Source organism: Dunckerocampus dactyliophorus, chromosome 2, assembly GCF_027744805.1.
Source record: "Dunckerocampus dactyliophorus isolate RoL2022-P2 chromosome 2, RoL_Ddac_1.1, whole genome shotgun sequence".
NCBI classification, from domain to species: Eukaryota; Metazoa; Chordata; class Actinopteri; order Syngnathiformes; family Syngnathidae; genus Dunckerocampus; species Dunckerocampus dactyliophorus.
In genome coordinates, this window is record NC_072820.1 from 45819065 (window position 1) to 45845676 (window position 26612).

The following is a 26612-nucleotide window of genomic DNA, read 5'->3' on the forward strand; positions in this document are numbered from 1 at the left end:
GACCAAAATGTAACCCATCCAATATTGGCTGCCTAATGATGACAAGGAAAATTAGGCCGCACCATCTCCCCCCGTTTTTGGAGATGGATTTTGTTCAACCTGGGATGCTTACCCTTCCATATATATAAGCATATAACAGTCTAAATGTAAAAAAAAAAAAAAAAGACTTTGGAATGAAGATTGGGATGGATTGAAAGAAATAAAACAATTTGGGAAGAATTGTCATTTTTATGGGAAACTTCAGATTGAAAGAAACTGTCAACTGTTCATAGTGATTAGTCAATCCCTCCCCCTAATTGTATGTTCTTGGTGATGTGTAAATAACAGAGGATTTTGCTTTGCAGAGCTACAGAGCCAAGCTGACACCAGACAAAGAGTCTGAGGCTGAAACTGAAGCCTTGTGCGCCTTCATCCAGCAGTTCACTGGCACTGAGTACAACAAGGTAAACCTCTGCAATGTACGCAGCTATAAACCCACACAGTCAGGAGACCGGGAAGATCTGGGTTTGAATCTCCTTTGGACATCTCTGTGCGGAGCTTGCATGTTCTCCCCGTGCGTGCGTGCGTGCGTGCGTGCGTGCGTGCGTGCGTGCGTGGGTTTCTCCGGGTACTCCGTTTTCCTCCCACATTCCAAAAATATGCATGTTAGGTTAATTGGTGACTCTAAATTGTCCATAGGTATGAATGTGAGTGTGAATGGTTGTTTGTCTATATGTGCCCTGCCATTGGCTGGCGACCAGTACAAGGTGTACCTGACCTCCTGCCCAAAAAGTCAGCTGGGATAGGCTCCAGCATACCCCCGCGACCCTAATGAGGATAAGCATAGAAAATGGATGGATGGATTGATTTTAGTTATGAGAACGCGGGTACCTTTTATGTCTTAACGGACATCATTTCCTTGTTCATCTTTGGCGAGAATAAGGACAAGATACCGTAAAGCACAGTGTATAAATCGTCCCCGTGTATTAACCGCACCCCCATTTTCAGGCTCACGGCAGGGGGAAAAAAATGTTTACTTCATAAATGCTTGCCAACTCTTTCATCTCAAATGAACATGCGTAAAGGTACTAAGCAATTTCAAAAAGAAGAATAAAGAAGAAATCTAAACTCCGGCTTCTAGATCTTTGATATTATGGCTAAGCGTTGATTAATAATAATAATAATAAAAAATAAAAAGAAAGAATTTTGCAATTTTCAGAGATGTTTTGATATCTTATCTTTCACTGCCTCTCTTTTTCTCTATTATTATTTTATTGCATTGCTTCAGTGTGAATTTGAATAAACTCCAACGTTGTATTTTACAACTGCAATGTTTTAATGGAAGCTTAGGTTAGCTTCAGTGTATATAGAGATCGTTTCACTGTGTGAGAATGCAGACAGCCGTCAGATAAGTTAGTTGCATACACTAGCATTTTCAGCAACTGTACAGCAGAGGGCGCTAAAGTCAAAGCAGCTGTCTGACCCACAGACGGCTATTCTAAAAATGGGCTTCTCGTCAGTTTCTGCGTCTGGTCACAGACCTGTCATCGTGTATAAACCGCACCCCGATTTTTTGCTTCTTACCAGTGCAAAAAAAGTGCGGTTTATACACGGTGCTTTACGGTATACAGATTCATACTTTTATTTGGAAGGGAGAATTTGAATTCTTTTTATTGCTAGTGTCTTATTGATCAGTGTAACAGAGGGATGTGTGAGAATAGCTGGGTTGTTGAGTTGTGTGAACTAATTGGGACTACATGGACAGTGGCTCTACTGGTTGCAGCCAAGTACGGTGGAGCCCATTTAAGTCGCTCCCATTTATGACATCAACTCTCCAGTCCAGTCTCTTTACTACAATCGTCCCTCACTGTATCGCGCTTTTTTCAAAAATGAATAAATGATCGTCGTTTCTTGGTTGACAATGGTCTATTATTAGTCCAAAAATATGCATATTTAAGCAAATTCTATGTATGTTTTGCCCAAATTAATCATTTTCAAGCATAAAAATGGCTATATGAACTAAAACACAAATATCGTATAAGCCATTAAGACACACGATTCAGCTTAAAGTAGTATTCTACATTGGTCACTAGGTGAGACTGGCACCAGGCTTGATCGCCAGAACAACAGGCTGTTATTGCAGGTTTATAAATTGTCTCACAAAAGGCACAACAATAGAAATAATAATAATAATATAAATCATAACACAGGCTACTGTTGTGACTGCAGCCCACAACAAGTTAAAGTGTAACTCTGAACCCCCGATGTCACTTCCTGTTTACCACCCATTCTGCTCCCCTACAAGGTAAACTGTCTTAAATGGTTTATTTTCAGAACAGAAAAAAACATAGATTACCAGTGATTGGAAAAACAATAACGCTGTTATTTTTATGCCCTTAAAAATACTGTAACAGCACCGGTTACTTGGTGTTATTTCTAGTTGCACCGTGAGTGAGCCAGGCATTTGGGTTGGTAAGTTCCTGTTGGGTTGTGATGTGTGAATATCAAGCTGATCCACTGCATATAAAGAACACCTCAAGCAGGCCTGTCAGGATAATGGATAAATTGATTAATCGAACGTTTAAAAAAAAAATTATGACGCCCTCGGCAAATTGACATGTGCATGTACAGTATGCGTGTATGTTTCATCTGCTTGTCTCTCTGTGCCACACAGGCTGGATGACGAGAGGGTTCACTCTACATCTGTCTGTGTGCATTGGTTCTATAGTGGAATGAACAGAGAGCGTGAGCCCTCATCTCATTCAGCCTCTTTGTGAAGGCGGGGCTACTAGTGAGTGATTACAGAGCAGTTAGCCCATCAATGACGGCACAGAAGTGATGGTTTCTGAGGCGAATGCCACAGTGCGGGAATATTTCGGTTTTAAACAGAATTAACAAGGTGAGCGCATGAACACTGACGACCGACATGGACATTTTTGTCAACTGGGAAAAAAAAACCTACCCATGGAGGTGCCTCGGGCAGCGGAGCCTTCGTTCCTTACTGAGGCGTTTGGCCTGCAAAGTAAACATACAAAACAGTGCAAAATGGTGCACCCTCACACAGAGTGTAGCTCACTACATTGCGAAAGAAATGCAACCATTCCATACGGTTATATGGCATACATTTAAAACATACCTGTACATACAGGCAACTTCTGTGTCAAGCTAATGTGGCTCACACAGGTACACTATGCTTGAGTACCATCTAGCGGTTCAAATGTGAATTACACCTCTCATGACAAGAGAAAAAGGTGTAAAAAAAAAAAAGTTGCCGATAACATCGATTATCGATGATAATATATAGCTCAAATATCATCCAGCAAAATTTGGTTTTGGCCTAACCTCAAGCAACTCAAGCAACTTCTGTGCAACTCCAGCTTTACCAATGCAGGGTAAATGATGTGGCTTTTCTACCAATAAATGGCCTAATTTGGGAGATGGTTAGCACAAAATGGGGGGTTTTCTATCAAAAATCTGCTCATTTGTAGGGTTGCGAATGCTGACTTACGAATGTGTCCCTTCAAATACTTGCCAGATGATGACCACCTGAGCTGCTTAAAGATAGAAACAGTGACATAAGACCTTCTCATTTAAAAAAAAAAATGGCAAAGAAAACAGTTTTTACTTTTACGTTTTGTCTCCAACTATCCAATGTGTGCTTTCCCACCAGCTTCTGGAGACGCTCCTCCCGCTGCGGGACTTGGAGGCACGTGTCACCGCAGCTGTGGACCTCATCACGTCCACCCACAAGAACATCAGCAGAAACATGCTGCACTTTGCAGCCACCACCTTTTACTATAAGCTGAAGGCAGCAGACGCTTACGTCCCTGCGACCAAATACAACGGCAACGTGATGCTACTGCGCGCCAAAACCAGCAGTGAATACGGGCAAAACTTGGGAGCAGACTACAAGCTCAGCGAGGTAACACTCATCACTATCACATAAGATTATAGGGGAAAATATCTATTTGATCCCCTGCTGATTTTATAGGATTACCCCCTTACAAAGATATCAACATTTTTCATCAGAATTTTTTCCCCAGATATTTTCATTGAATTTTTCACAAATATGAAGTACAGGTAGTAGTGTTGACAGGAAGTATGAAAAGAAACACAGTCCAGAATTTTTATGGTGTGTTTAATGTAGCCAGAGACAGAAAATATAACATTCTTGTACATTCATTTGTATTTGATTGAGGGAAATAAGTATTAGTAGTCACAAGATCAAAATGTGACAAGATTTCTTGTTTGGAAAAAAGCTCTTTCTGGAGAACAGAAGGCAGTAAGAAACCAATCAGACTGTGAATGATAATACACGTAATATGGAAGTGGCAGTGGAACCACACATTATGTGCTTTATGCACATTATAAACCCTTCAATCCAACCTACCGTGGTGTTCCCGGTGTCAGCAAGTATGTGGCTGTTTTTTAATACTACATTTGATCAGAGTTACTTAAGATTTGTCAGATCAAAACACATATATGTTTGGACTTGTCTGCACGCTGAATCACCCAGCGGTTGTATTTACACTCGTTACATTTGGCTCAGCACCAACTTAATCACACACCTCATAAATAGAGGAGATCCGTGTTGACAATTTAGCGACATGATTGCGATATTTATCATGTCAATCTAAGTGTTTCTTGCTACATGCATTTATTGGGTAATTAAATACAAGTGGTCAACAAAGGTGAAGTATCCGCCGTGCAGGAGAGCGGGAGCAGAGCTCCACCTCCGTGCCGCCTTCCAATGTGGGTCTGAAAACTGCATAAGCTCCTCCACAATGCAACCCAACCCCCGACCAGCGAAAGAGTCAAGAAGGCAGAACTTGGACACACTCCTTCGTAGCTACGCAGCACTAAGCCTTCCTGGCAAAACACGCATGGGTGAAGAAATAAAATAAAAGCTGAGTAAAAGTGGAAAAATAGAGCAAAAGTTATAATGTAACTAGGAAAAGCTAAAATGTTGATACAAATAACTAAGAAAAACAAAGATTTGTCTTTAAATATATGTATAACAGTGTTTGTTTATTTATTTTTTAAATTATAAATATTAAAGGACAGCCCGGACGTAAATAGACAAAGACACGTAGAAAAGACACCAAGCTTCTCGATGATGGTCTGGTAGTCCAATCCAGTCTTGTGCAGGTCTCCAATAGTCGTCTTATTCGAATGACTTGTGTGTTTTTCCAGGTATGCGACGGCCAGGTGTCGGTCCACGTCATTGAGGGTGACCACCACACGTTTTTGGAAGGAGAGGGTGTGGAGTCCATCGTCAGCATCATTCACAGCTCATTGACTGAGCCAAGAGTTACTTCAAGGGAGGGTTAAAACATCCCACAACCCCGTGTGCCACTTCTGCAACATTCCCAAAAAACAAATCTCTTTGTTTAGGATATGTTTTGCTTTGTTTCATTGAGGGAATATCCTACAGTAAGTCTTGCACGCTCAATGTTTACAATTTGTGCCATTTTTGCTACATTGCCCATGAGCTGAAATGTTCCTCCATCTACAGTATATGGACTCTTAACTGGTATTTTATTACCCTATTAGGTGAACGCTGTGTGCTGCCAGCACGGACATATAAAGTAAGAGTACATTTGCAGCAAGAATGTGAATTTTTAAACCATTTCTACAATGAAACATTAACTGCAGTCATGGATGGAAAAAATGATTAGACCACCCTTGTTTCTTCAGTTTATTGATCCATTTTGATGCCTGGTACAACTAAAGGTACACTTGTTTGGACAAATATAATGGTGATAACAAATATAACTCATAAGACTTGAATTGAAGAGCCGATATCTACCAACTTCCATGGTTTTCTTGATAATAACCAAAATCACTTAAGTTCTTACATGAAAAGCTATAACATTGTACTGGCAAAACAATTTAACTCTTATGAGCTATTTTTGTTGCCATTGTTATATTATACCTTTACTTGTATCAGGCATTAGAATGAACAAGAAACTGAAGAAACAAGGGTGGTCTAATCATTTTTTCCATGACTGTATGTAATGCAGGGGTGTCCAAAGTGCTGCCTGAGGCACATTCTAAAATTAAAATTCAACAAGACCTGCATCAGAAGAGCACGAAGAAAGGGGGGAAAAAGGTGACTGAAAAAAGCATGCATATGCTGACCTATATTGGATGTGCTTTAATGTTTAGAATCAAAATGACCCTCTATCCTTCAGTTTTCACTATAAGGCTGAAACATCTCATGTAATGGCAGATACATAATTCACTATTATTATTCCTGTACGTCTTTAACATGCGTCTGCATTTCATCTCGAGTACTCTCACATCACAATACAGGGTATGATAAAGATAATCATATGAATAACAATTAATGGGACGTACAAAGCAGCACTAAATAAAGGTGCATGTTCTCAGTCCGTAATGCTGTGAAATCATTTCAACTAACATGTTGTTGAATTTTACAGTAAAACCACTCGATACCTGACTTAAAATTGACTTAAGACCACAGAAGTGCGATCAGATGAGGTCATCTTCAACCGTTGTTTTCTGGCAAAATGTCGTTTTGGCTTTTATTTCCACTGTCTCCTCAGTGACAATGAGGATGTTTGTTACTAACTGACGTATAGTCGTCCCTCGTCACATCGTGGTTCGAATTTCGTGACTTCACTCTCGTCACGGTTTTTCAAAATATATTAATAAATCATCGCTGTTTCGTGGTTGACTACGGCCTGTTGGCCAAAAAATATGAATATTTCAGTCAAATGTATGTAATTTTATTATGCATTTGCAAGCATAAAAATGACTAACTGACCTCACTAAAATACAAATATAAGCCATTCAGAAAAGGTCTTGGAAGACACATTGTGGTATGTAGTATTCTACACTGGCCACGAGGTGTCACCAGTGTGACATTGATTCAATAGCCACTGCAGGAAGTGGTAGTAAAAAATAAAATAAAAAGTTTAACTCCCAATGCCACCATGTGGGTCTATATTATGTATTACTTGCTATTATGTCTACTATATTGGGTGATAGGAGTGTAAAGGTGACTATAGGGGTATTATTTAATGTCTTGAGGGCTCTAATAGTGGAAATGAACTCATCACGGTCGAGTCTGCGACCAAATAACCGCGATAAACGAGGGACGACTGTATGTCGATAGACATGTAGGCTGGATCTCAAATGGAACACCTGTACTTCCATGAGTACACTTCATTAAGTGTACTGTGTAGTTCCTGGAGGCGCACATTTTGACAGTGTAGTGCTGTCCTGAGCACTTACCAAAAACCCACTACTACCCCTTAGTCGTCTTATCTCCTTTTTAATGGTGATTTATAACACACAGTGGCCATGTAGTGGAAGGCGAGGGAGTAACGTGAAATAATGGCGGCTGAGGAGCACCCTGTCGCCGTGAAAAAGCAGTGAAGAAAATGAAGCAGCAGCCGGAGGTAAAAATAGTAACATTTCCGGTAAGTGAGCATGGATTTGGGACAAGTATTACACTATCAAAATGTGCGCACTCAGGAACTAAGTACACAGTAAACACTTCAAATCGGATGTATTTTTGCCCAAATTAAGCGTTTTCAAGCATATATAAGCCATGAAGACTGCTATTGTGACTGTAGTATTCTACATTGGTCACCAGGTGTCAGTAACTGTTTGGTGAGACAAACACCAGACTTGATCACCGGAATTGCACGTTCATCTCACAACGGGCACAATAATAATAGTAACATAATCATAATAACTGAACTCTGAATCCCCGGTGTCACTTCCTGTCCGCCACTGATTCTGCTCCCCTACAAGATAAAGCTACTATGTTGGATAATAGGAATGTGAAAGTGACAATAGGGGTGTTATTTCATATATAGATGGGTCTAATAATGTTAAAAAAAACTTTATAAGATTGTAAACAGGTTTTCTATGCCATAACTCTGAAAATATTCAATTTATAAAGAAGGAATCCTACATGGGAACTAATTAACCAGGATAAACGAGGGCTTACTGGATTCTATTTAAGACCCAGCCTTAGTATTACCCTGAATAACACAAGTAGGACTAGAAGTTGTCTCGGATACTAACGCCTGTTGTATGCAGACCTGTATTAGCCCCTGATGAGTTTGAGGGTCCACTGTAAACTAGGATCTTTGCCGTTTGTGTCTGACTTTGAACCCTGTCGGGACCTGCAAAAAAAAAATGCAACAGCTTACCTAATCTCTGAGATGCCAGCGCTAGTCAATGAAGAGTTAGGTGACTGGAGACAAGTGTACTAGAACAGAGCATAATGCATTGAGTACAGTATAGTGTATTGTTGCAGCTAATAAAAGCCTCTGACTACATATTTTAAACTGACTTTTACTTCATTCAACCAACTCTTCTGCAAGCAGATCCGGAAATTAGAAGTACAGATCCTTGCAACGCGGGGCCGTGCGTTATGCTGCAGCACGGGGAGATGGTTGTGGATGAATGGCACAACATCAGGCCTTAGGATCTCGTCATGGTGTCCCTGTGCATTCAAAATGCCATCAATGAAATGCACCTGTGTTGTAGAAAGTGGTGCATGGTGGGGGTGGGGTTATAACATTGGCAGGCACGTGTTATGGACAACACACAGGTTTGGACATTTTGACTCATACAATTTAAAGAACATTTACTTGATCATTTGCAAAATACAAAATATGGACAGACTCTATGATAACACTAAACAATAATAAATTGAGACACGGCGCACTCCTCCCCCTCCAAACCCTCCTGATATCCTGATGTTAATGTCCTCCGATTCTGGAGCAACAATTGTAAGATGCAGCTCCAGAACCCTTGCGGTCTCTGTTTAATTGCCATTGTTCACTGGCGACACAATCCAGGTTTAAGCACTAAATATGCCTCACTCTTATTTAACACGTGAAAAGTAGAAAATGTATTGGCTGGCGACCAGTCCAGGTTGTACCCCGCAGCCTGGGTTGCCCACAGTCAGCTGGGATAGGCTCCAGCATGACCCTATAGAGGATAAGCGGCAGTGGCAGAGCCAGATATTTTTCATTGCGGTGGCCAAGGTGAGACCATTATTTACATAGGGGTGGCAATAAGTTGATACCTGAATTGTCTAGATGGCCAGTGGGGTGACCTGAGAGTGACCAAGGGTGGCCACCCCGTAGCTACGCCACTGACAAGCGGCATAGAAAATATCGAAAGTATAAAATGTATAGGTACTGACCACTAATAAATGATGCAAGATGACCCATGACTGACAAAGCTAGTGCTTCTGTAGCCAAACAAACTTCTGCGTCACAACGTACAAGTATGACGCGTTCAAAGACCACCAAACAAAGTGCGAAATATGACAAATCAACGAATCTGCAAATCTACATAAACATGTAAAACTTGTGGACTTTGTAACAGTAGAACATTTTAACTGTATTATCACTTATTTATAAATTATTACGTATCTATGGTGAATGAGATGTCTTTTTTGCGGGGAAAAAAAATAAATTTTATGAAAACAATTTTTTTGCGCGTACGTTTCTATCCTTATTTTGTAATGATGAATGTTTCCAATTTAGTTTCGTCTGGATAGTAATTATAGTAATATAATTTATTGAGGGCGTTTTTATGATCACATTGCTACTGTCTTTAGACTGTCTTTGTTTGATTAATGTGTACTGTTCTGTACTAATTTATGAGATAAATAAAGCATTTAAATGTGGAACTACGTCAGAATAATAATCAGGATTTGCGGAAATTGTCTACATTGTCATTGTAAAGTGGAAATAAAAATAACTGAATGGCTTATGACTTTCGGTGTCACCGCTAAATGTGTCCGGGGTTTTTCGACAGCACTATGATTTGTCATAAAAAACAGCTACGTGACAAAAAATCCTCGAGACGTTTTCCCAAAAAATAGCTTTTAGATTGTGACTTTGAAATAAGAAACATTGACAATTTTGGTTATTTCCTAACTTACTAAATCGAGTCTTGGGGCGTTTTCTCATGTTGTCGTTTTACAACTTTTGCATGACGTCGGTCGCAACGTCAAAACTTCCGGACACATATAGCAGTAACACAGGAAGTACAAATATGCGGAAGTGTTTTTTCTTGCCACAAGTGTGTTGTATTGTCCTATTATCACAGTGGTGGCTAGACATGCATAAGATGACGAGTAAACAGTTGCGGCCCTTTTAAATCCGCCACACCCTCAGGTTTGTTTGCTTGCTTGTTTGTTTTGGAAGCGTGTTGGGTTACGACTGGCAAGTGCCGTTACCAGCCATGAGTTCTTTTCACCTCTCTCCAGTGTTACCGGCCGAGTGACTTGTCTTCTGGGCACGCAAATAAATTATCCATGATGTGTCATCTACAGCTGAGGACACTGCTTTTTGGCGCGTGGTTGCTGGCTTACGTCACCTTTCTGCTCTCCATCAGGAGAATGTGGACGATCAAGCACGCACGGCGTCCTCTGGCACGTGCGCTGTTTGTGAACATGCTAAACGAAGGCGAAGGAACTGCAATGGAGACTCATCAGGTATGAATAATTATAATTGTGATCATGATTAAACCCAATTAGCAGGTGCCGATTATGTAAGATTGAAGGACGTGCTTTTTTTTCTTTAAAGCCTGCTGAGACAACACAACTCACCGCAAATAGGAAGCAAGCTAACAACTCAAAACAGTACCGCACCTGCAAAAAATTCTAACCTCACGTCAACGGCGACTTGAAAGTGTCATAAAAAAAGTCCACCTAAGCAAAAGAAACAATTGAGAAAATTGAGGACCGTGTTAACGTATAAATGATATAAATAAGAGTGGTGTCAAATCAACATGAACAATAAAAGTGACAGATGTTCCACCTCTAACAACGAAGTGGATGTCCCTTCCGTCACCATTGTTCACAACAGAGTTGTGGTTGCTCACTCTCAGGAAAACACTGCCCCTAGTGGTGTGGTATAGAATTGTAAGCCGCCGCGGACGAGCTATCAGAATCAATCAACTCTTTAGGACTGGGGTGTCCAAACTTTTTCCAGCGAGGGCCACATATTGAGAAATGAGAGAATAAAAGGTCGGCTTTCCTAAGAAGTAATATTATCAATATATACAATTTTTAAAAACTGCATCTCAGCTCTGTGGTATACTGTAGGTGAAAAAGCTTGGCTTCTTTTTTCCTCCCATTTTTGCTGGGTTTTTGTAATTTTTCAAATTTCTTCTCAATAATCTTCACAAACTTTTATTCCCACAATATTTTCACTGTATTCCCATATCATAACTAACCCAGCCTAATTTTCCCTCAAAAAAATCTAGATTTATTTTGCTAGTTTGTTTCTCATAATATTCCGACATAAAAAAATACAAATTTTTTCTTTAATATTTCAACTCTATGCTGTGACGTTATTTTCCTCACAATATTTTATTTTTTAATGTAGTTTATTCTCGTCCATTTCTGCTTTTTTTCCCAAATTATTTCGGCTCTATTCTTGTAAATTTTGTTCTTGTAATTATAACATTATTCCCATAATATTTTGACTTTATTCCCATAATGTTATAACTTTTTCCCCCCAGCCTAGTTTTCCAAAAATTACAGTGTTCTTTGTTTTGCTTCTCATTTTATGACTTTTTAAAAAAAGGGCTTTCTTCAATATGTCAACTTTATGCTACTAAAATGACATTATCCTTGTAAAATGTACTTTTTCTCTTAATATTTAGACTTTATTCTTGTAAAATTGCTTGATTTCCCCATTTTTGCTGTTATTTTTAAATTTTCAAACTATTTCAACTTTCTGCTTGTAAATTTTCTTCATGCAATTATGACATTATATTTTAACTTTATTGCCATAATATTATAACTTTGTCCCCCAACCTAATCTTCCAAAAAATTACTTATTTGTTGTTTTGTTTTTGTTACTCATATTATGATGTAAAAAAAAAATACCATGTTTCTTCAATATGTCAACTTTTTGCTACTAAAATGATGTTATCCTTGTAGAATTTTGACTTTTTCTCTAATATTTTGATTTTAATCTTGTAAAGATGCAGCTGTGTTTTTGTTATTTTCCAACTATTTCAACTTTGTTCTTGTAAATTTTCTTATATTATGACGTTATTATGAAAAAATAACGTCTTTCCTCTATATTTCAACTTTTAGCTACTAAAATGACCTTTTTTTCTTAATATTTTGACTTTATTCTGGTAACATTGCTGATTTTTCTTTTTAAAAAACATATCTTTTTTCACTGTTAACGTTATGCTACTAAAATGACGTTATCCTCGTAAAATTACGACTTTTTCTTGTAAAATTTTGACTTAGCTAATAGCTTAGCTAATTTTGACCGTTATTTTCATTTCTGCTGTGTTTTGGGTTTTTTTTTTTCCCCGGCCATTTAAATTTTGTTCTTGCAAATTATCATATTATGACTTTAATAGATAACGTCTTTCATCAATATTTCAACCTTATGCTACTAAAATGACTTTTTCTCTTAATATTTTGACTTGAATCTTGTAGAAATGCAGCTGTTTTTCATTTCTGCTGGGGGTTTTTTCCCCCCAACTATTTCAACTTTGTTCTTGTAATATTTCTTAGATTATGACTTTAAAAAATAGTCAATGTCAGTATTTCAACTTTATGCTACTAAAATGACTTTTCCCTTAATATTTGACTTTATTCTTTTAAAATCGCCGATTTTTCCATTTTTTCTGGAGTTTTTTTTTTTTTTTAGTAGTAGTTTTCTTGTTATATTATATTTTCAAAATGTGCAACGGGCTGCAAACGTCCCCCGAGCCGCACTTCGGACACCCTTGCTAGGCCAGGTGGGTCCGTGCTTGGGCACACTTGACACCTAAAGCACGGAACGAACGACTAGTGAGAGCGCACCCTAGTGTTTGGAAGTCGGAAGTAATGTATTTGGCACAGCCCTACACTGTCCGAATTCAGTCTCAGGAAGGAAGTACACAGTGTATCTTTTTTAAAAAGTACTGCAAAGTACAGCGAAATGGATGTTGCATTCAAAATGGTCTCGAAACATTCAGGCTAACAGTGTTCCACATTCCAGAAATTCCGACTTTCCTGTAATTCGGATGGTTTATGTCCTTGTCGTTGCTTTTTCTCCAGTGGTACCACTGCAGTCCCGGCCTACTTGGGGAGTCCGTGCGACCCCTGTTTGTTCAGAGCCATCTGGACTCGGACACCAAGGCGTTCCTCAAGCAGAGCGTGGAGAAGTCCACGTGGTTGTTCACACAACTCTACCATTCCTTTGTGTCGACCGTTCTCACACCTCTGGTGTCACGCACCTCCATCAACGGGTGAGTCCGACAGGACGGGCCCGTCTGTCTTGAGTTGCACCTGTAGCGTACCGTTCCGCTGACGCGCCGCGCTTTTCCTCAGCTTCCTGGGTCGCGGCTCCATGTTTGTATTTTCTGCGGAGCAGTTCCAGAGGCTTCTCAACATCGGCCCGGACTGGAAGGCGCCGAGACTCCTGGACCTCGGCGCTGGCGACGGCGCCGTCACGGAAATGATGCGAGGCCACTTCCAAGAGGTCTATGCCACTGAAATCTCCCCACCGATGAAATGGCATCTGCAAAGGAGGAATTTCAAGTGAGGATTGAAATGTTTCTTCTTTTTGCAAAGGCTGATGGGAATGGTTTGTGCAAGGTGGCCGCTGTCATTCATTCCATTGGCTAAACGACACGTCTCTGCTACGCACATGAATGGAGTCAAAACAATAAGTAGTTTTACACGAATAAAGTCAGAATATTAAGAGAAAAACGATTTCATTTTACGAGAATAATGTTGCAACATTATGAGGAAAAACTATGTAATTTTAGCGGCATATAGTTGAAAGATTACATTACATTAAACAAATCAAAAGAAATCAATTTTATTTGGGAAAATTAGGTTGGGGAAGGATTTATATTAACAGAATAAAGTAAAAATATGATAAAAATAAAGTCGTAATATAACAAGAAGAAAATTTACTAGAATAAAGTTGAAATAGAATAGTGTGAAAAAGTGTTTGCCCCCTGCCTGATTTTATTTTATTTTTTGTTTATCACACTTAAATGTTTCAGATCATCAAACAAATGTAAATGTTAGTCAATGACAACAACAACTTAACACAAAATGCAGTTTTTACATGAAACTTTTTATTATTAAGGGAAAAGAAAAATCCAAACTCCATTAAAATGTAACATAACTGAGATTAATTGAGATCAATCAGTCTGGAAAAGGTTATAAAGCCATTTCTAAAGCTTTGGGACTCCAGCAAACCACAGTGAGAGCCATTATCCACAAATGGCGAAAACATGGAACAGTGGTGAACCTTCCCAGGAGTGGCCGGCCAACCAAAATGACCCCAAGAGTGCAGCGAAGACTCATCCAAGAGGTCACAAAAGACCACACAACAACATCCAAAGAACTGCAGGTCTCACTTGCGTCACTTAAGGTCAGTGTTCATGACTCCACCATAAGAAAGACACTGGGCAAAAACGGCCTGCATGGCAGAGTTCAAAGACCAAAACCACTACTGAACAAAAAGAATATTAAGGCTCGTCTCAATTTTGCCAGAAAACATCTTGATGATCCCCAAGACCTTTGGGAAAATACTGTGGTCTGACGAGACAAAAGTTGAACTTTTTGGAAGGTGTGTGTCCCATTACATCTGGCGTAAAAAGTAACGCCGCCTTTCAGGAAAAGAACATCATACCAACAGTAAAATATGGTGGTTGTAGTGTGATGGTCTGGGGCTGTTTTGCTGCTTCAGGACCTGGAAGACTTGCTGTGATAAATGGAACCATGAATTCTGCTGTCTACCAAAAAATCCTGAAGGAGAATGTCCGGCCATCTGTTGGTGACCTCAAGCTGAAACCAACTTGGGTTCTGCAGCAGGACAATGATCCAAAACACACCAGCAAGTCCACCTCTGAATGGCTGAAGAAAAACAAAATGAATCCTATTGAGATGCTGTGGCATGACCTTAAAAGGCGCTTCATGCTGGAAAACCCTCCAATGTGGCTGAATGACAACAATTCTGCAAAGATGAGTGGGCCAAAATTCCTCCACAGCGCTGGAAGAGACTCATTGCAAGTTATCACAAACGCTTGATTGCAGTTGTTGCTGCTAAGGGGGCCCAACCAGTTATTAGGTTTAGGGGGCAATCACTTTTTCACACAGGGACATGTAGGTTTGGATTTTTTTCTCCCTTAATAATAAAAAGTATAATAAATGTGACACTTTTAGGTTACAGCTTATGTCGCCAGGCTGAGGGGCATCAAGGTAAGCGGGTTCCCCAGTATTGTGTTCCAGATTGTTACTTAAAGCTGATTTAAATTGATGTGATGTTAAACTACGGTGGACGTCGTCAGCCATCGCCTACTGCAAAGACATCTGTCTCTCTTTGCCTGCCCGTCCACAGACTGCTGGGTGTAGACGAGTGGCAGCAGAGTGGACTTCAGTTTGATGTGATCAGTTGTCTGAACCTGCTGGACCGCTGCGACAGTCCTCTCCATCTCCTGCGGGACATCCGGCAATCGCTGGTTCCGCACACGGGGCGACTCATCCTGGCCGCTGTTCTTCCCTTCCAGGCTTGGGTGGAAGTTGGTCCGTTGGCTGCCTCCATTCGATACATTTCAACAAATAACACAGGTTTAACATTGGTTTCCTTCCCCGACAGGAGGGACATGGGAACGTCCCAAAGAACACCTGATCGTACAAGGGAAGACGTGGGAGGAGCAAGTCACAATCCTGTCGTGTGACATTTTCCAAATGGCGGGCTTTGAAGTGGAGGCGGTGACCCGCTTGCCGTACCTCTGTGAAGGGGACATGTACGAGGATTACTACGTTCTGGATGATGCAGTGTTTGTTCTGAAGGCCTCAAACACGACTGAAAAGTCACATCAGTGACCAACAAAAGCACCCGTTTTGCCAAAATGAACTCTTATCAGCCACTGACGGAACAGACACATTGTTCATTTTTCTCCAAGTAGCTCAGGTTTTGCATTCAAAACCGAATCCTACAGAAACCGGGGTGTTTAAAGGCCGAGGTTTGACTGTACTTTATTTGTATTTACATGATGTGACACCACGACCGTCAACATTCATTCCGTACTGTATCGTGAAAACGTAATCATCATGGCTTCCAGGAGTACTGCTGCCAGAATACTGTGAGCCAAGTTGCGTAACTACGTGTCTTTTAGCTCTCAAAGGCATATGGGCTCCAAGACTCAAGTTCTCATTTGTGTGTTTGTCTTGTACTTCTGTGAAACCTGTTTGTTTTCTTTATTTAAACTGTTACATGGTCTCAATTTGTTGCAGTTCTGTGCCCCGTGTTATATGGAGGTAAACATTTGTGTTGAAAGGGGACAATAAGTTCCCAAATAAAAAGCTTTACATTTTGCCATTATCAGGTCTAGTTCAGGGGTGGTCAGACTTTTTCCGACATGGGTCACATACCCTGAAGAGGCAAAGGATGATACACTTGAATGTGCACAGATGCTAAAACGTGTCAGTCAATTGAACAAATAACATCTTTTGTGTTATAGCTGACGAAGCAAATTTCTGTCATATCTCATAATGGTCGCGGGGCCTAGCTGGTGTACTGTACTTGTCAATATTTTTAAAGACAGTTGTTCACCAAAATAAGTACACAATTGATCGCTGTATTGGAGTGTACAAAATGTATTGTGAGATTTACAATCTCAAACCTTGTTAAATGCCATCTGAGATGCAAAACAGCACTATATTACGTGTTTTGTTTTGACGACAGCGTATCCATACATGTGAAACAGCAATTTCCTACTCTGTTATCATTTGAACGCAACTTGTCAAACTTCGCAAGTTCTCGTTAAGCATGGCGCAAAACAGGGTTAAGACAAACAGGTTTATAAAATGTTTCTAGATTTTTTTTGATTAATTTTGTTTTTTCTTTTTTCTTTTCTCCTTTTATAAGTTTTTTTTTTTTTTTTTTTTTTAAAGCATGCGCCTTAAGGATACACACACTCCGATACAGTAGGTGGCGGTATGCACCTAAACGGTTGCGTACCGCCCTAAAGAAGAAGCGTGGCGCCTTCTCTGGTTTGCCGAGCCCCTGAAACGTTTCAGATCTCCTATTGGCTGTTGCCCACTTGGCCACGTCGCGTATTACTCGCCATTTTCCCACCCTCACCTACGGGAGCTACAAACACTTCATTCTCACAAAAAAACTGAAAAGCTTATTTTTTTGTTATTGGGGACGATTTTTTAGCTCATCGCATAGCCTTAGTTACGCTTATTGCTACTGAAGCTCCTGGAAACATGAATATTTTCAGGCTAACCGGCGACCTGTCCCACTTAGCAGCCATCATCATTCTGCTGCTAAAAATATGGAAATCCAGGTCCTGTGCGGGTAAGTACCTTCACTGGCGGCCTTGCGTAGTGCATATCACCATGTGTCGTGTTAGTTCAACACACTCTCACTTATGTGTTAGTCTGTTAGCATTACCGATGGCTAGTTTTAGCTAGCCTGCTAGCATGGTCTGTCACAGGTGTGTCTCGTCATAAATGAGTCACGTTTCACATTATCACTGCTGCTACATAAAATGCGGCTTCATATGTATCGAAACACTATAACTCAACAAGTATTCAAAGCGGTTTGGACCCTTTATGCTTGCAAGGTTGGTAGCCTTGGTCGTGCTGCTGGCTCCGCACTTTGACCCTGAAAAAGCTGCTCTCGGGACAAAAGTTTGTGTTTTGTGTAACTTGAGACGTCATTTATTGACATTTAACGGCGAACGGAAATAGCTTCCTGTTTCGTAGCGGTAGCCTGTTAGCTGACTCATGACGTGGCATCATACTGCACCCGAAAGTATTTGAGTTGTCAGATATAGGATGCATGGTTTTGCACCAACATGGATATTAAAGTCAGTGTGTCGCAATAATGATTGCATGCATGTATCAGTGTTTGTGTAATCAGTGTAAATTAATGCTAAAATCTCATTACAATTATAAAAATGTTCAGTTTTTACACTGCCTTAAGGATATGTTATGTTTATTTTTGTAATTGTTCGAGGTAGTGTAGAAAAACACAGCTTACACTGAAGAATCTGTTACTGTTTTTGCCCTCATATTTGAGAAAGAAGTCTTTTAAATGTTTGTACTATTTTTAAAAGAAACGGATACTTTTACTCCGACACATTTTTTCGCGTTGCTTCGGCAGCCAATGGCGGTAAGGAAGCATTATGGTGCAGGGCGCTAATCAACCCAAAGAAGGTGTATGATTGGTTGTTTGTGTGAGGCGCCAGTACAAACAGGAAGTTACGGCCTCGCTTGCAGAATTTCCGGGGTCGCGTGCTACACGAAAACACCGAACGATTTTTTATTTATTTGAAGTTGTTTTGTTGATTGAGCATTCGTCAACTGGTTATTACACATACAGTATATCACATATATTAAAGCACTTTTAAATTTATATAGAAATTGGCATACATGTTGTAAAAATGCATATACAGCCATCACCCACTTCCAAACATGAATCAGTTAATATAGGATCGCTGTTTTTGTTTGACTACGTCCAGTATTAGTCCAAAAATATGCATATGTAACCAAATTGTACATATTTTTTGCCCAAATCAATCATTTTCAAGCACAAAAATGGTTAAATGCACTGATATGCAAGTGCAGTATAAGCCATTTAGACCACAACTTGTGAAAGTAGTATTCTACATTGGTCACTAGGTGTCAGTAATTTGGAGAGACCACCACCAAAGCACCAGACTTCAACAACAGGCTTTTAATGTAGGTTTAAATTACCTCACAAGCGGCACAGTAACATAGTAATAATAATCATCATCATAATGATAATAATAAGACAGGTTTCTGTTGCGACCATAGCCCACAATAAGCTAAATCGTCTCTGAATGTTTCTTATGCCATATCCACCGATTTTGGGTTAACATTTACAATAAAAGTGTTTGTGCTGTTTGAGCAAATCGAGCGCTCATTTTTACTTCTGCCTGTGACGTTAACGGCCTGTCGCAACTTCCCCTGAGCTCACTTGTAAACAAACATTCACTGTTTCAGAGGAAGACATTTTGCGTGCTAGTTGTGCCAAGTGTGCGGAGATGGGGCGTGGGGGAAGAAAAACATCGAGCTTCAACACATCAAACCTCATCAGCCACCTGAAATGCCAGCATGGCTACGATGCCCAGGGCTTGTTCCTATCGCCGTGGCGTTTGAAAAGTGCAAAAACGTTTCCCAGCGACGACTCGAGGGCTAAAGTGATCTGTGATTTCTTCATGGATATGATGGCACGGGATGACCAGACCAGCGTTGACTCCACCCACTTTTGTTGGCTAGTAAACACCTTTGAGCCGCCTTTTGTACTTTGAAGCCGCCGCTATTTCAAAATCAAGTACAGTGGCACCTCTGTTAACGTGCGCCCCGGTTAGCGCCTTTTTCGGTTAACAACCAAAATTTTCACAAAAATTTTGCCTTGTTTGCTGTATGAGTCGGACCTTCTGGAATGGATTAACTCATTCAATACCAATGATGTCTTCGCACATGTGCACACACACAGTTCAGTTCCAATATGAAAATTGTAAATTGTTCATGGTGTTATATTTGTAAATAGTTATTTTGGCGTAAAGCAACCCTTTTTTGTGTGTTGTTTATATTGTGGTATAGTTGTTTTAGAGATTTGAGCTGTCACAAAAGCAAAAAAAAGCGAAAGATATGCTTGGAATGTATCTAGCTGTTTTTCCTCCCCATTTTAGTCAGAAACTGATATTTTCCTGAAACTTACTTATGTTCTACTGCTGATTATTAAAGAATGGAAAAAGGTAGAAACAAGCTTTTTTTTCTGATGAAAGATGGGAGTGTAATCTTTCTTTTGGTGGGTACAATCTTTATTTAGCCATAGAACACAATAATGTGTGTGCCCTGAAAGATCTGTCACAATTGTCTAAAATGGCCGGTACTGAAGGGTTTGTCTTTTGAGAAATGGCTGGGATTGAACGGATGACTGACCTTAACCAAGGCTCATAGTTTATATTTTGCAGCCCAATTTAAGTAGAGTACAAACAGCTGTTGTGCAAAAGCAATGATGTAAGGATTTGATTTGATTTTTTTAGGTGACAGAGTTACTATTTCAAAGTCGTTCAGAAAACACAACATCTCGTCTGTTTGCTGTCTCTTCCTCAGGAATTTCAGGAAAGAGCCAGGTCTTGTTTGCCTTGGTCTTCACCACTCGCTACCTGGACCTGCTCACATCCTTCATCTCCCTCTACAACACAACCATGAAGGTGAAAGGCTTTCTAAGCATTTTCCTGCAGCGCACGGAGCACACAGTGACACCCAGCTGGGTTGCAGAGCTAACATTCCTTTGTTGACTTTCTTCGCTTGTTTGGACACAGTGGGGGAGTGACTGTTGGTTTAACAGGTTGGACATGTCTTTCAGATCATCTACATTGGATGTGCGTACGCCACCGTGTACCTGATCTACGTCAAGTTCAAGGCTACTTATGATGGAAACCACGACACATTCCGAGTGGAGTTTCTCGTCATTCCTGTCGGCGGCCTTGCTTTTCTGGTTAACCACGACTTCTCTCCCCTGGAGGTCAGATATTCAGCCTGCACCCAAGCGGGTTTGTTGTTGTGGAGTAGCTTGACAAAAACCTTCTGGATGGGCCAAGAACATTTTTATAACTTATAATGCAAACGTCTTGTCACATGCACTCCCATTGGAAACTCTAAGGTCCAATACAGAGTGTCCCCTGGGGCAGGGGTGTCCAAAGTGCGGCCCCCGGCACATTCTAGAAATATAATTTAACAAGAAATCCAAATATTCTGAGAAATAAGTTGTAATCTAAAGAGTGAAAACAATGTCATTTTAAGCAGAAAAAATGCCATTTTAGTAGCTTAAGGGTGAAATATTAAAGAAAAATGTTTTTTTAAGTGGTAATATTATGAGAAACATACAAAAGAAAATAAAGTTGTCATTTTTGGAAAATCAAGTTGCAAAAAATGTTTGAATGTTACAAGAATAAAGTCCAAATATTATGGAAATAAAGTGAAAAATTAAGTTTAAATAGCCGAAGAAAGAAAAAACGAAAGGGGGGGGGGTTTACAATATAAACTCATGATATTACGAGATGAAAGCGTGCAAAGATTATTTAAGAAGAAAGTTTTAAATATTGTTAAAAATGTTTATGCATGTGTTTGAAATAAAAAGTAACGCTAATGCATTCCTAAGAGCTTTGAAAATAGTATTTAAGACGTTTCCAGTAATGCGAGGCGAGACACACAAGCTCTGTCCGTACTTCTGAAGTCAAACACTGGCGGAAGGACTTTGTTCCCAAGTTGGTGTTCTGACAGCGGTACTTTGTCCTGCCTCCAGATCCTGTGGACTTTCTCCATCTACTTGGAGTCGGTGGCCATCCTGCCACAGCTCTTCATGATCAGCAAGACGGGCGAGGCGGAGACCATCACCACACACTACCTGTTCTTCCTGGGACTGTACAGAGCTCTCTACCTGGTCAACTGGATATGGAGGTTCTACTCTGAGGGATTCTTTGACATGATTGCCATTGTTGCGGGGGTGGTGCAGACCATCCTTTACTGCGACTTCTTCTACTTGTACGTAACCAAAGGTCAGTGCCGCTGCATGTTTCGGGGTCTCGTGTTTCTGTCTAACATATGACTTCACTTCACCACTTAGCACTTTTTCTTTTCTTGAACAGTGTTTTATTGTAGATATGACACGATTCAGGGACGATATTGGTTCATTTATAACGATACGATCTGAACCAATTCAGTAACTTTTTAGCCAAAAATTCAACCAGTGTGACTGTGAAATAAATACCTGCATACTGGACAGTGCAGGTGAGGTTTCCTTAGTTCCTCTTGTTTTTTGTAAGGGAGTCAGGTATACATTCATTATGGATATAAGCAAACAAGTAAACGACAATGAATGGCAAATGCATTCACCTTTTATTTGAATAAGTGCAACCAACATTTCTTCAGGTTGACGTAACAGGAGGTTTACCCGCTCCTTGCTGCTGTAGGAGGTGCCTGCACGGTCAGCCTTGTGTGAAATCCCATGGCGCCTTAGTAGGTGCTTGGAGAGATTTATCGTCTTGCTGTGGTATTTTACTTGACCTTTACGTATCCCCCAGACAGCGAGCGACTTATTTAGAACATCTATTCCACACTTTTCCACACACTCGACTGCAATGGCAGCGGCATTATTTCTCGCTCGCCAGCTTGTCCTCTGCCATCCGTCATGCTACGTTTTGTTGTATGGCGGTGCGTGGCGGTGCGTGGCGATGGTGTCGCAGACAGGCAGACTGAATCGAGTAACATTTAACGTCTATCATTGAAAGTGTTAAAAAAAAGAAACACACACATCCATATATAAAACCTGCCATGCTTTATTTCCTAGTATCCATGCAATCGACTTCCTTTCAAACGATGTTAGGTTCAGACTTGAGTTTTAGCTTGTTGTGGCCTGTGGCCTGAATGCCTTGTTTGTATTTTACTTCATTTAGCTGTTTTTATGCTTGAAAATGCTTAATTTGGGCAAAAAGTACATAGTTTTTTTTAATTATTATTTTGCAGTATGTGGCCGTCAATGGGGAAAAGTGTGGACACCGCTGTCTTAGGGGTCCTAAAGATGTTTTGTGTTGTCTTCTCATGTACTAATCCACACAATTATTGATGGGTTTGATCGATAGGATCCATTTTTACAAATGCAGCAGTAAAACACGTTACAAAAACCTTCCTAGGGCACCTCACTAAGATCCCAAAGTCCCATTTTGTGTCACACACCAACCTGTCCCCTTTCGTTCTGTAGTTCTAAAAGGGAAGAAGCTGAGTCTGCCTGCGTGAGCGCCAAAGAGGAGTGTAACGGCAGACTGAAAGAGGGGGACGGGCCGGGAGGAGGAGATGCAGCGGACGCCTGTGACACCTCCTCCACCAACACCACCACCACCGCTCCCTCCAAGCAAGATGCCTGAGACAGACGGCAAGCAGGAGCAGATCCAGCATCAGAACATCTGCACAAGATCCATGCTTGTTGGATGTCTGTTTGATGCATCTTGTATTCACCTTTTAAAATTACTTTATATCAAGAAACAAGAAAAAAAAAATGTGGAAACTTTTCTACACTTCAAAAACACTCTACTGAAGATTAGACATTTTGGTGCGTTTGTGGTCAAATGTAAAATTGTGCTTCATTTAGCCTTGTCTTCCCAACAGTCGGGGTGGTATTGACTGTTTGGAATGGCACATTGATTTTCTGTCAATTATGTTTTGGAAGCATGACGCTTCTTCCTCCAAATTTTTTGTCTTTAGTTTTAGCAGTCTGCATTCCCATGTAAAAGGCCATTTTTTTTACCCCTCCCCCCCTTTTTTGTTGTTGTTTATACATAGCAAGTTACTAAAGTAATCACAAAAAGCATGATAGAAGCCTGCAGTTATATTATTGAAATGCCTTCACACTTATTTGTGTTTTTTGTGCTATATGTTGTTAAATAAATGGGTTATTAAGGATATAAAACACAGGTTTGACAGTGAATACTGTCACGTGATATACTGTACACCTGCATAGCTTTGGTCAGACATCAAATTCATTATGTTGTATTTTCTCGCTTGCAAGAGAAACGCATTTACTGCAAGGAAAAATACTACTGCAGGAAAGGACATTTTTTAAAATATCGCTAGTAGGTGCGGACATACAGTATTTATTTTGATCTTACTGGTTTCCACGGAACAAGAGTCCATGGAAATGTCCGACTGTTATCACGCTCCCTACTCTTACACAGAATCCACTTTTAAAACCCCCATTTTTTGTTTAGGTTTTTATGTAAAGCCAACTAAAACCATCATTTTCATTTCTTATGAAAACTTTTCAACAAGTTGCCGTTGCCGCCACAAATAAATGTTTTTATAAAACTGTCTTAATTGTTTACTATTGCTCATGCAATTTCGAAGGAATTTGAATTGGGTAAAACCACTAGAACGCGGGATGAAGGCATACACAATTTTAGTAAACGTGACAAAAAAGGCACAACCAACCCAGCTCTAAAATTAACCAAACAGTCATCTATATTCCATTATGAATAATATATTTTACACTTCTTCCGGGTTGACGTTTTACCTGCTACGTCACTTCCTCCACTCAATTTTTTTTTACGACAGCGACGTAATGGTATTTTTTTTATTTACGAGCATGAATGGTCACTAACCAAACTATACAGACATAGCAAACAAATACAAAAACAATACTTTAAATAACATCTTGCTAGCGTGCACCATGAATATGAGCTAAGAAAAAAAATCCATTATGTTGTCATTTCCTGAATGTAATGTTTTTTCCAGATGGAGGAAATGCCTGGTACAAATAGTTGTTTTCTTTTTTATTGTGAACTTTATTTACAATGAAAAGAACAATTCAAGGAAGATACACTCCTGTTCAAAATCTTAAGACCAGTTGAAAAATGGCTAGAATTTGCATTGTGCACATTTGGATCTTAATGAGGTTTTAAGTAGAGCTACAGTATGCAAAAACAAGAAGGGGGAGTGAGACAAAAAGCACTTTGAAAAAGTAATTTATTGAAAACAAACTAAAATAGGCTGTTTATCAGCTGATCAAAAGTTTAAGACCACAGGCTATAAAAGACAAAATCTGCTCAAAATGTTCATTTTCTGTCAGGCATTCACACGGTCATGCCCTCCTGATGGCTAAAGCTAGAAGCTTTCTCTTCTTGAGCGTGGTCGGATTGTGGAGCTGCAAAAGCAAGGCCTCTCACAGCGTGCCATGGCTGCTGAGGTTGGGAGCAGGAAATCAGTCATTCTACATGTTTTGAAAGATCCTGAGCATTATGGAACAAAAAAGAAAAATGGTAGACCCAAATAAATTACACCTGTGCTGAGCCAAAGGATCTGATTGGCTGTCCATCAAGACACAGGGCGGTCTTCCACCCACATTAAGACCCTTACTGGTGAGACTGCAGCGCAATAACCATCAGACGGCATGTGCTGGAAAAGGGTTTCAAAAACCAAAAAGAATTCAAAGACTTTGTCTCCTTCAATGCCACAAAACTGCCCGTTTAGACTTTGCCAGGGAGCATCAAACATGGGACATTGAAAGGTGGAAGAAAGTTTTATTCTCTGATGAAAAAAATGTAACCTTGATGGTCCAGATGGCTTCCAACGTTACTGGCATGACAAGGAGATCCCACCTGATATGTTTTCTACCCGGCACAGTGGAGGGGGGGGGGGTCCATCATGATCTAGGGTGCTTTTTCATTCAGTGGAACACCGGGGCTTCAGGTAGTACAGGGTCGTCAAAACAGTGTCCACTACGTGGCAAAAACATAAAATAAAGTTCAACTCAAATACATCCGGATGTAGTCTCGGGGGAAAATAACTAACAAGAACAGAGAACGCTGCTGAGCACGATAACAGAGCAGGAAACATGCACAAAAATATGAACTAAAAGAGCTGCTAGCAACAAAACTGAGGTAGACCGCTGGTGGAGACTAGAGACGCCAAGCAGGGAACAAGGTGCTTCCAAGGTGTCACACTAAGAAATGGCCAGAAAGCCGAAGACACTGACATCCGAGAGTAGCTGGACGAGCAGGTCTCTGAGGAGCGTCAGGTAACAAGCGACCACCGGAGTGTAGTCCTCACACATTACTAAGCCACACTAATGAGGCACAAGTGTAACTAATTAGCTCCTCCTGGTGGCTCCGAGGTGCGCTGCGACAAATGGCCGATAGAGGGCAGCAAAGCGGCACACAGATGTTGACACATCGCTCTGTAATGACCCAGCTTCAACTCACGACAGTTACACACCACAACAATGAAACAGTTTTTAAACATAAAAATGACTAAATGAAGTCAAATACAAATATAAGCCATTAAAAACGATCCACAGTTCTTACGTGAGACATGAACACACACGTCTTCAGCTTTTCTGTGCGTACTAAAGATATAAAAACAGCAAAAAAAGCGGCAGCTCATTAATGCACATCATGGGACACATCTATTCCGACTATTAAAACGCCTCCAAAAACCTCCAACAAGGTTTTATGGTTTTCTATCCATGCTGTGACCATGTAGTAACAGGTACATTCATGATAACATGTGATACCTACACTATTTTGCTGTATTTGGGTCATTTTAACTTAAGTTCCTAGTAGCTGTGGTGAGATGTCACTACACCAGTAAGGTAGTTATTTGGTGTACAATGTTAACAACAACATTAATAATAACAACGTCGCTGTAGCTTAGTTCATATGCAGGTTATATTATGTAAATGGAGCGTTGTTGGTGCTTTCTGGAGGTTTTTTCAAAAGGCTTTATAGGTGGAATAGGGGATAAATACCTGTACATACCTACATACCTGCTGTACCACGTAGCGTTGTCTCGTATTGAGCTTGCCACAGGCTACACCAATCCATGCCAGCGTGTTTGATCACTCCCTCACCAAACCTAACCTATTCCACGAGTTTTGCACCTTTGTTTACACAGCTCTCAATTTACCCGTAGATGTACATTCTGCTGGAGTAGAAGTACTTGTTACGAAGACTTCAAAAAACAATTAGACGACCGCAAGAATATTTAAAATTGTTGTCTATTTTGGGGATGTATTCGTTATGATCATAGGCTGGTAGTTTTGAGTTTTGATGCTATTATTCTT

General features: G+C 40.2%; 2 protein-coding genes across 8 annotated transcripts in view; both read left to right on the forward strand.

The window, feature by feature from the left end:
- Nucleotides 1-16239, forward strand: part of fasn (fatty acid synthase) — an 80449-nt gene extending 64210 nt beyond the window's left edge. Inside the window, exons 1-6 of one of the 6 annotated variants that reach the window (XM_054754019.1) lie at nucleotides 5325-10154; nucleotides 10247-10474; nucleotides 13052-13242; nucleotides 13325-13534; nucleotides 15351-15535; nucleotides 15609-16239. In XM_054754019.1, the coding sequence (XP_054609994.1) occupies nucleotides 10295-10474; nucleotides 13052-13242; nucleotides 13325-13534; nucleotides 15351-15535; nucleotides 15609-15838 (996 nt within the window). In that variant the 5' untranslated portion in view covers nucleotides 5325-10154; nucleotides 10247-10294 and the 3' untranslated portion in view covers nucleotides 15839-16239. Of the gene's footprint in view, nucleotides 1-344; nucleotides 444-3649; nucleotides 3902-5172; nucleotides 10475-13051; nucleotides 13243-13324; nucleotides 13535-15350; nucleotides 15536-15608 lie in introns of those variants that run through there. The other 5 variants (XM_054754020.1, XM_054754027.1, XR_008566298.1 and 2 more) reach the window with 5 other exon arrangements.
- Nucleotides 16240-17048: 809 nt separating this feature from the next.
- Nucleotides 17049-23402, forward strand: LOC129168711 (ER lumen protein-retaining receptor 2-like). 2 transcript variants are annotated; one of them, XM_054754287.1, is made up of 5 exons: nucleotides 17049-17318; nucleotides 20111-20211; nucleotides 20367-20525; nucleotides 21306-21544; nucleotides 22761-23402. In XM_054754287.1, exons 1-5 carry the CDS (start codon nucleotides 17228-17230, stop codon nucleotides 22921-22923), a joined length of 753 nt encoding a protein of 250 aa, XP_054610262.1. In that variant the 5' UTR covers nucleotides 17049-17227; the 3' UTR covers nucleotides 22924-23402. The 2 variants fall into 2 exon arrangements, with proteins under 2 accessions (XP_054610262.1, XP_054610273.1); XM_054754298.1 differs by having other exon boundaries at nucleotides 21306-21558; nucleotides 22761-22939.
- Nucleotides 23403-26612: the final 3210 nt, after the last annotated feature.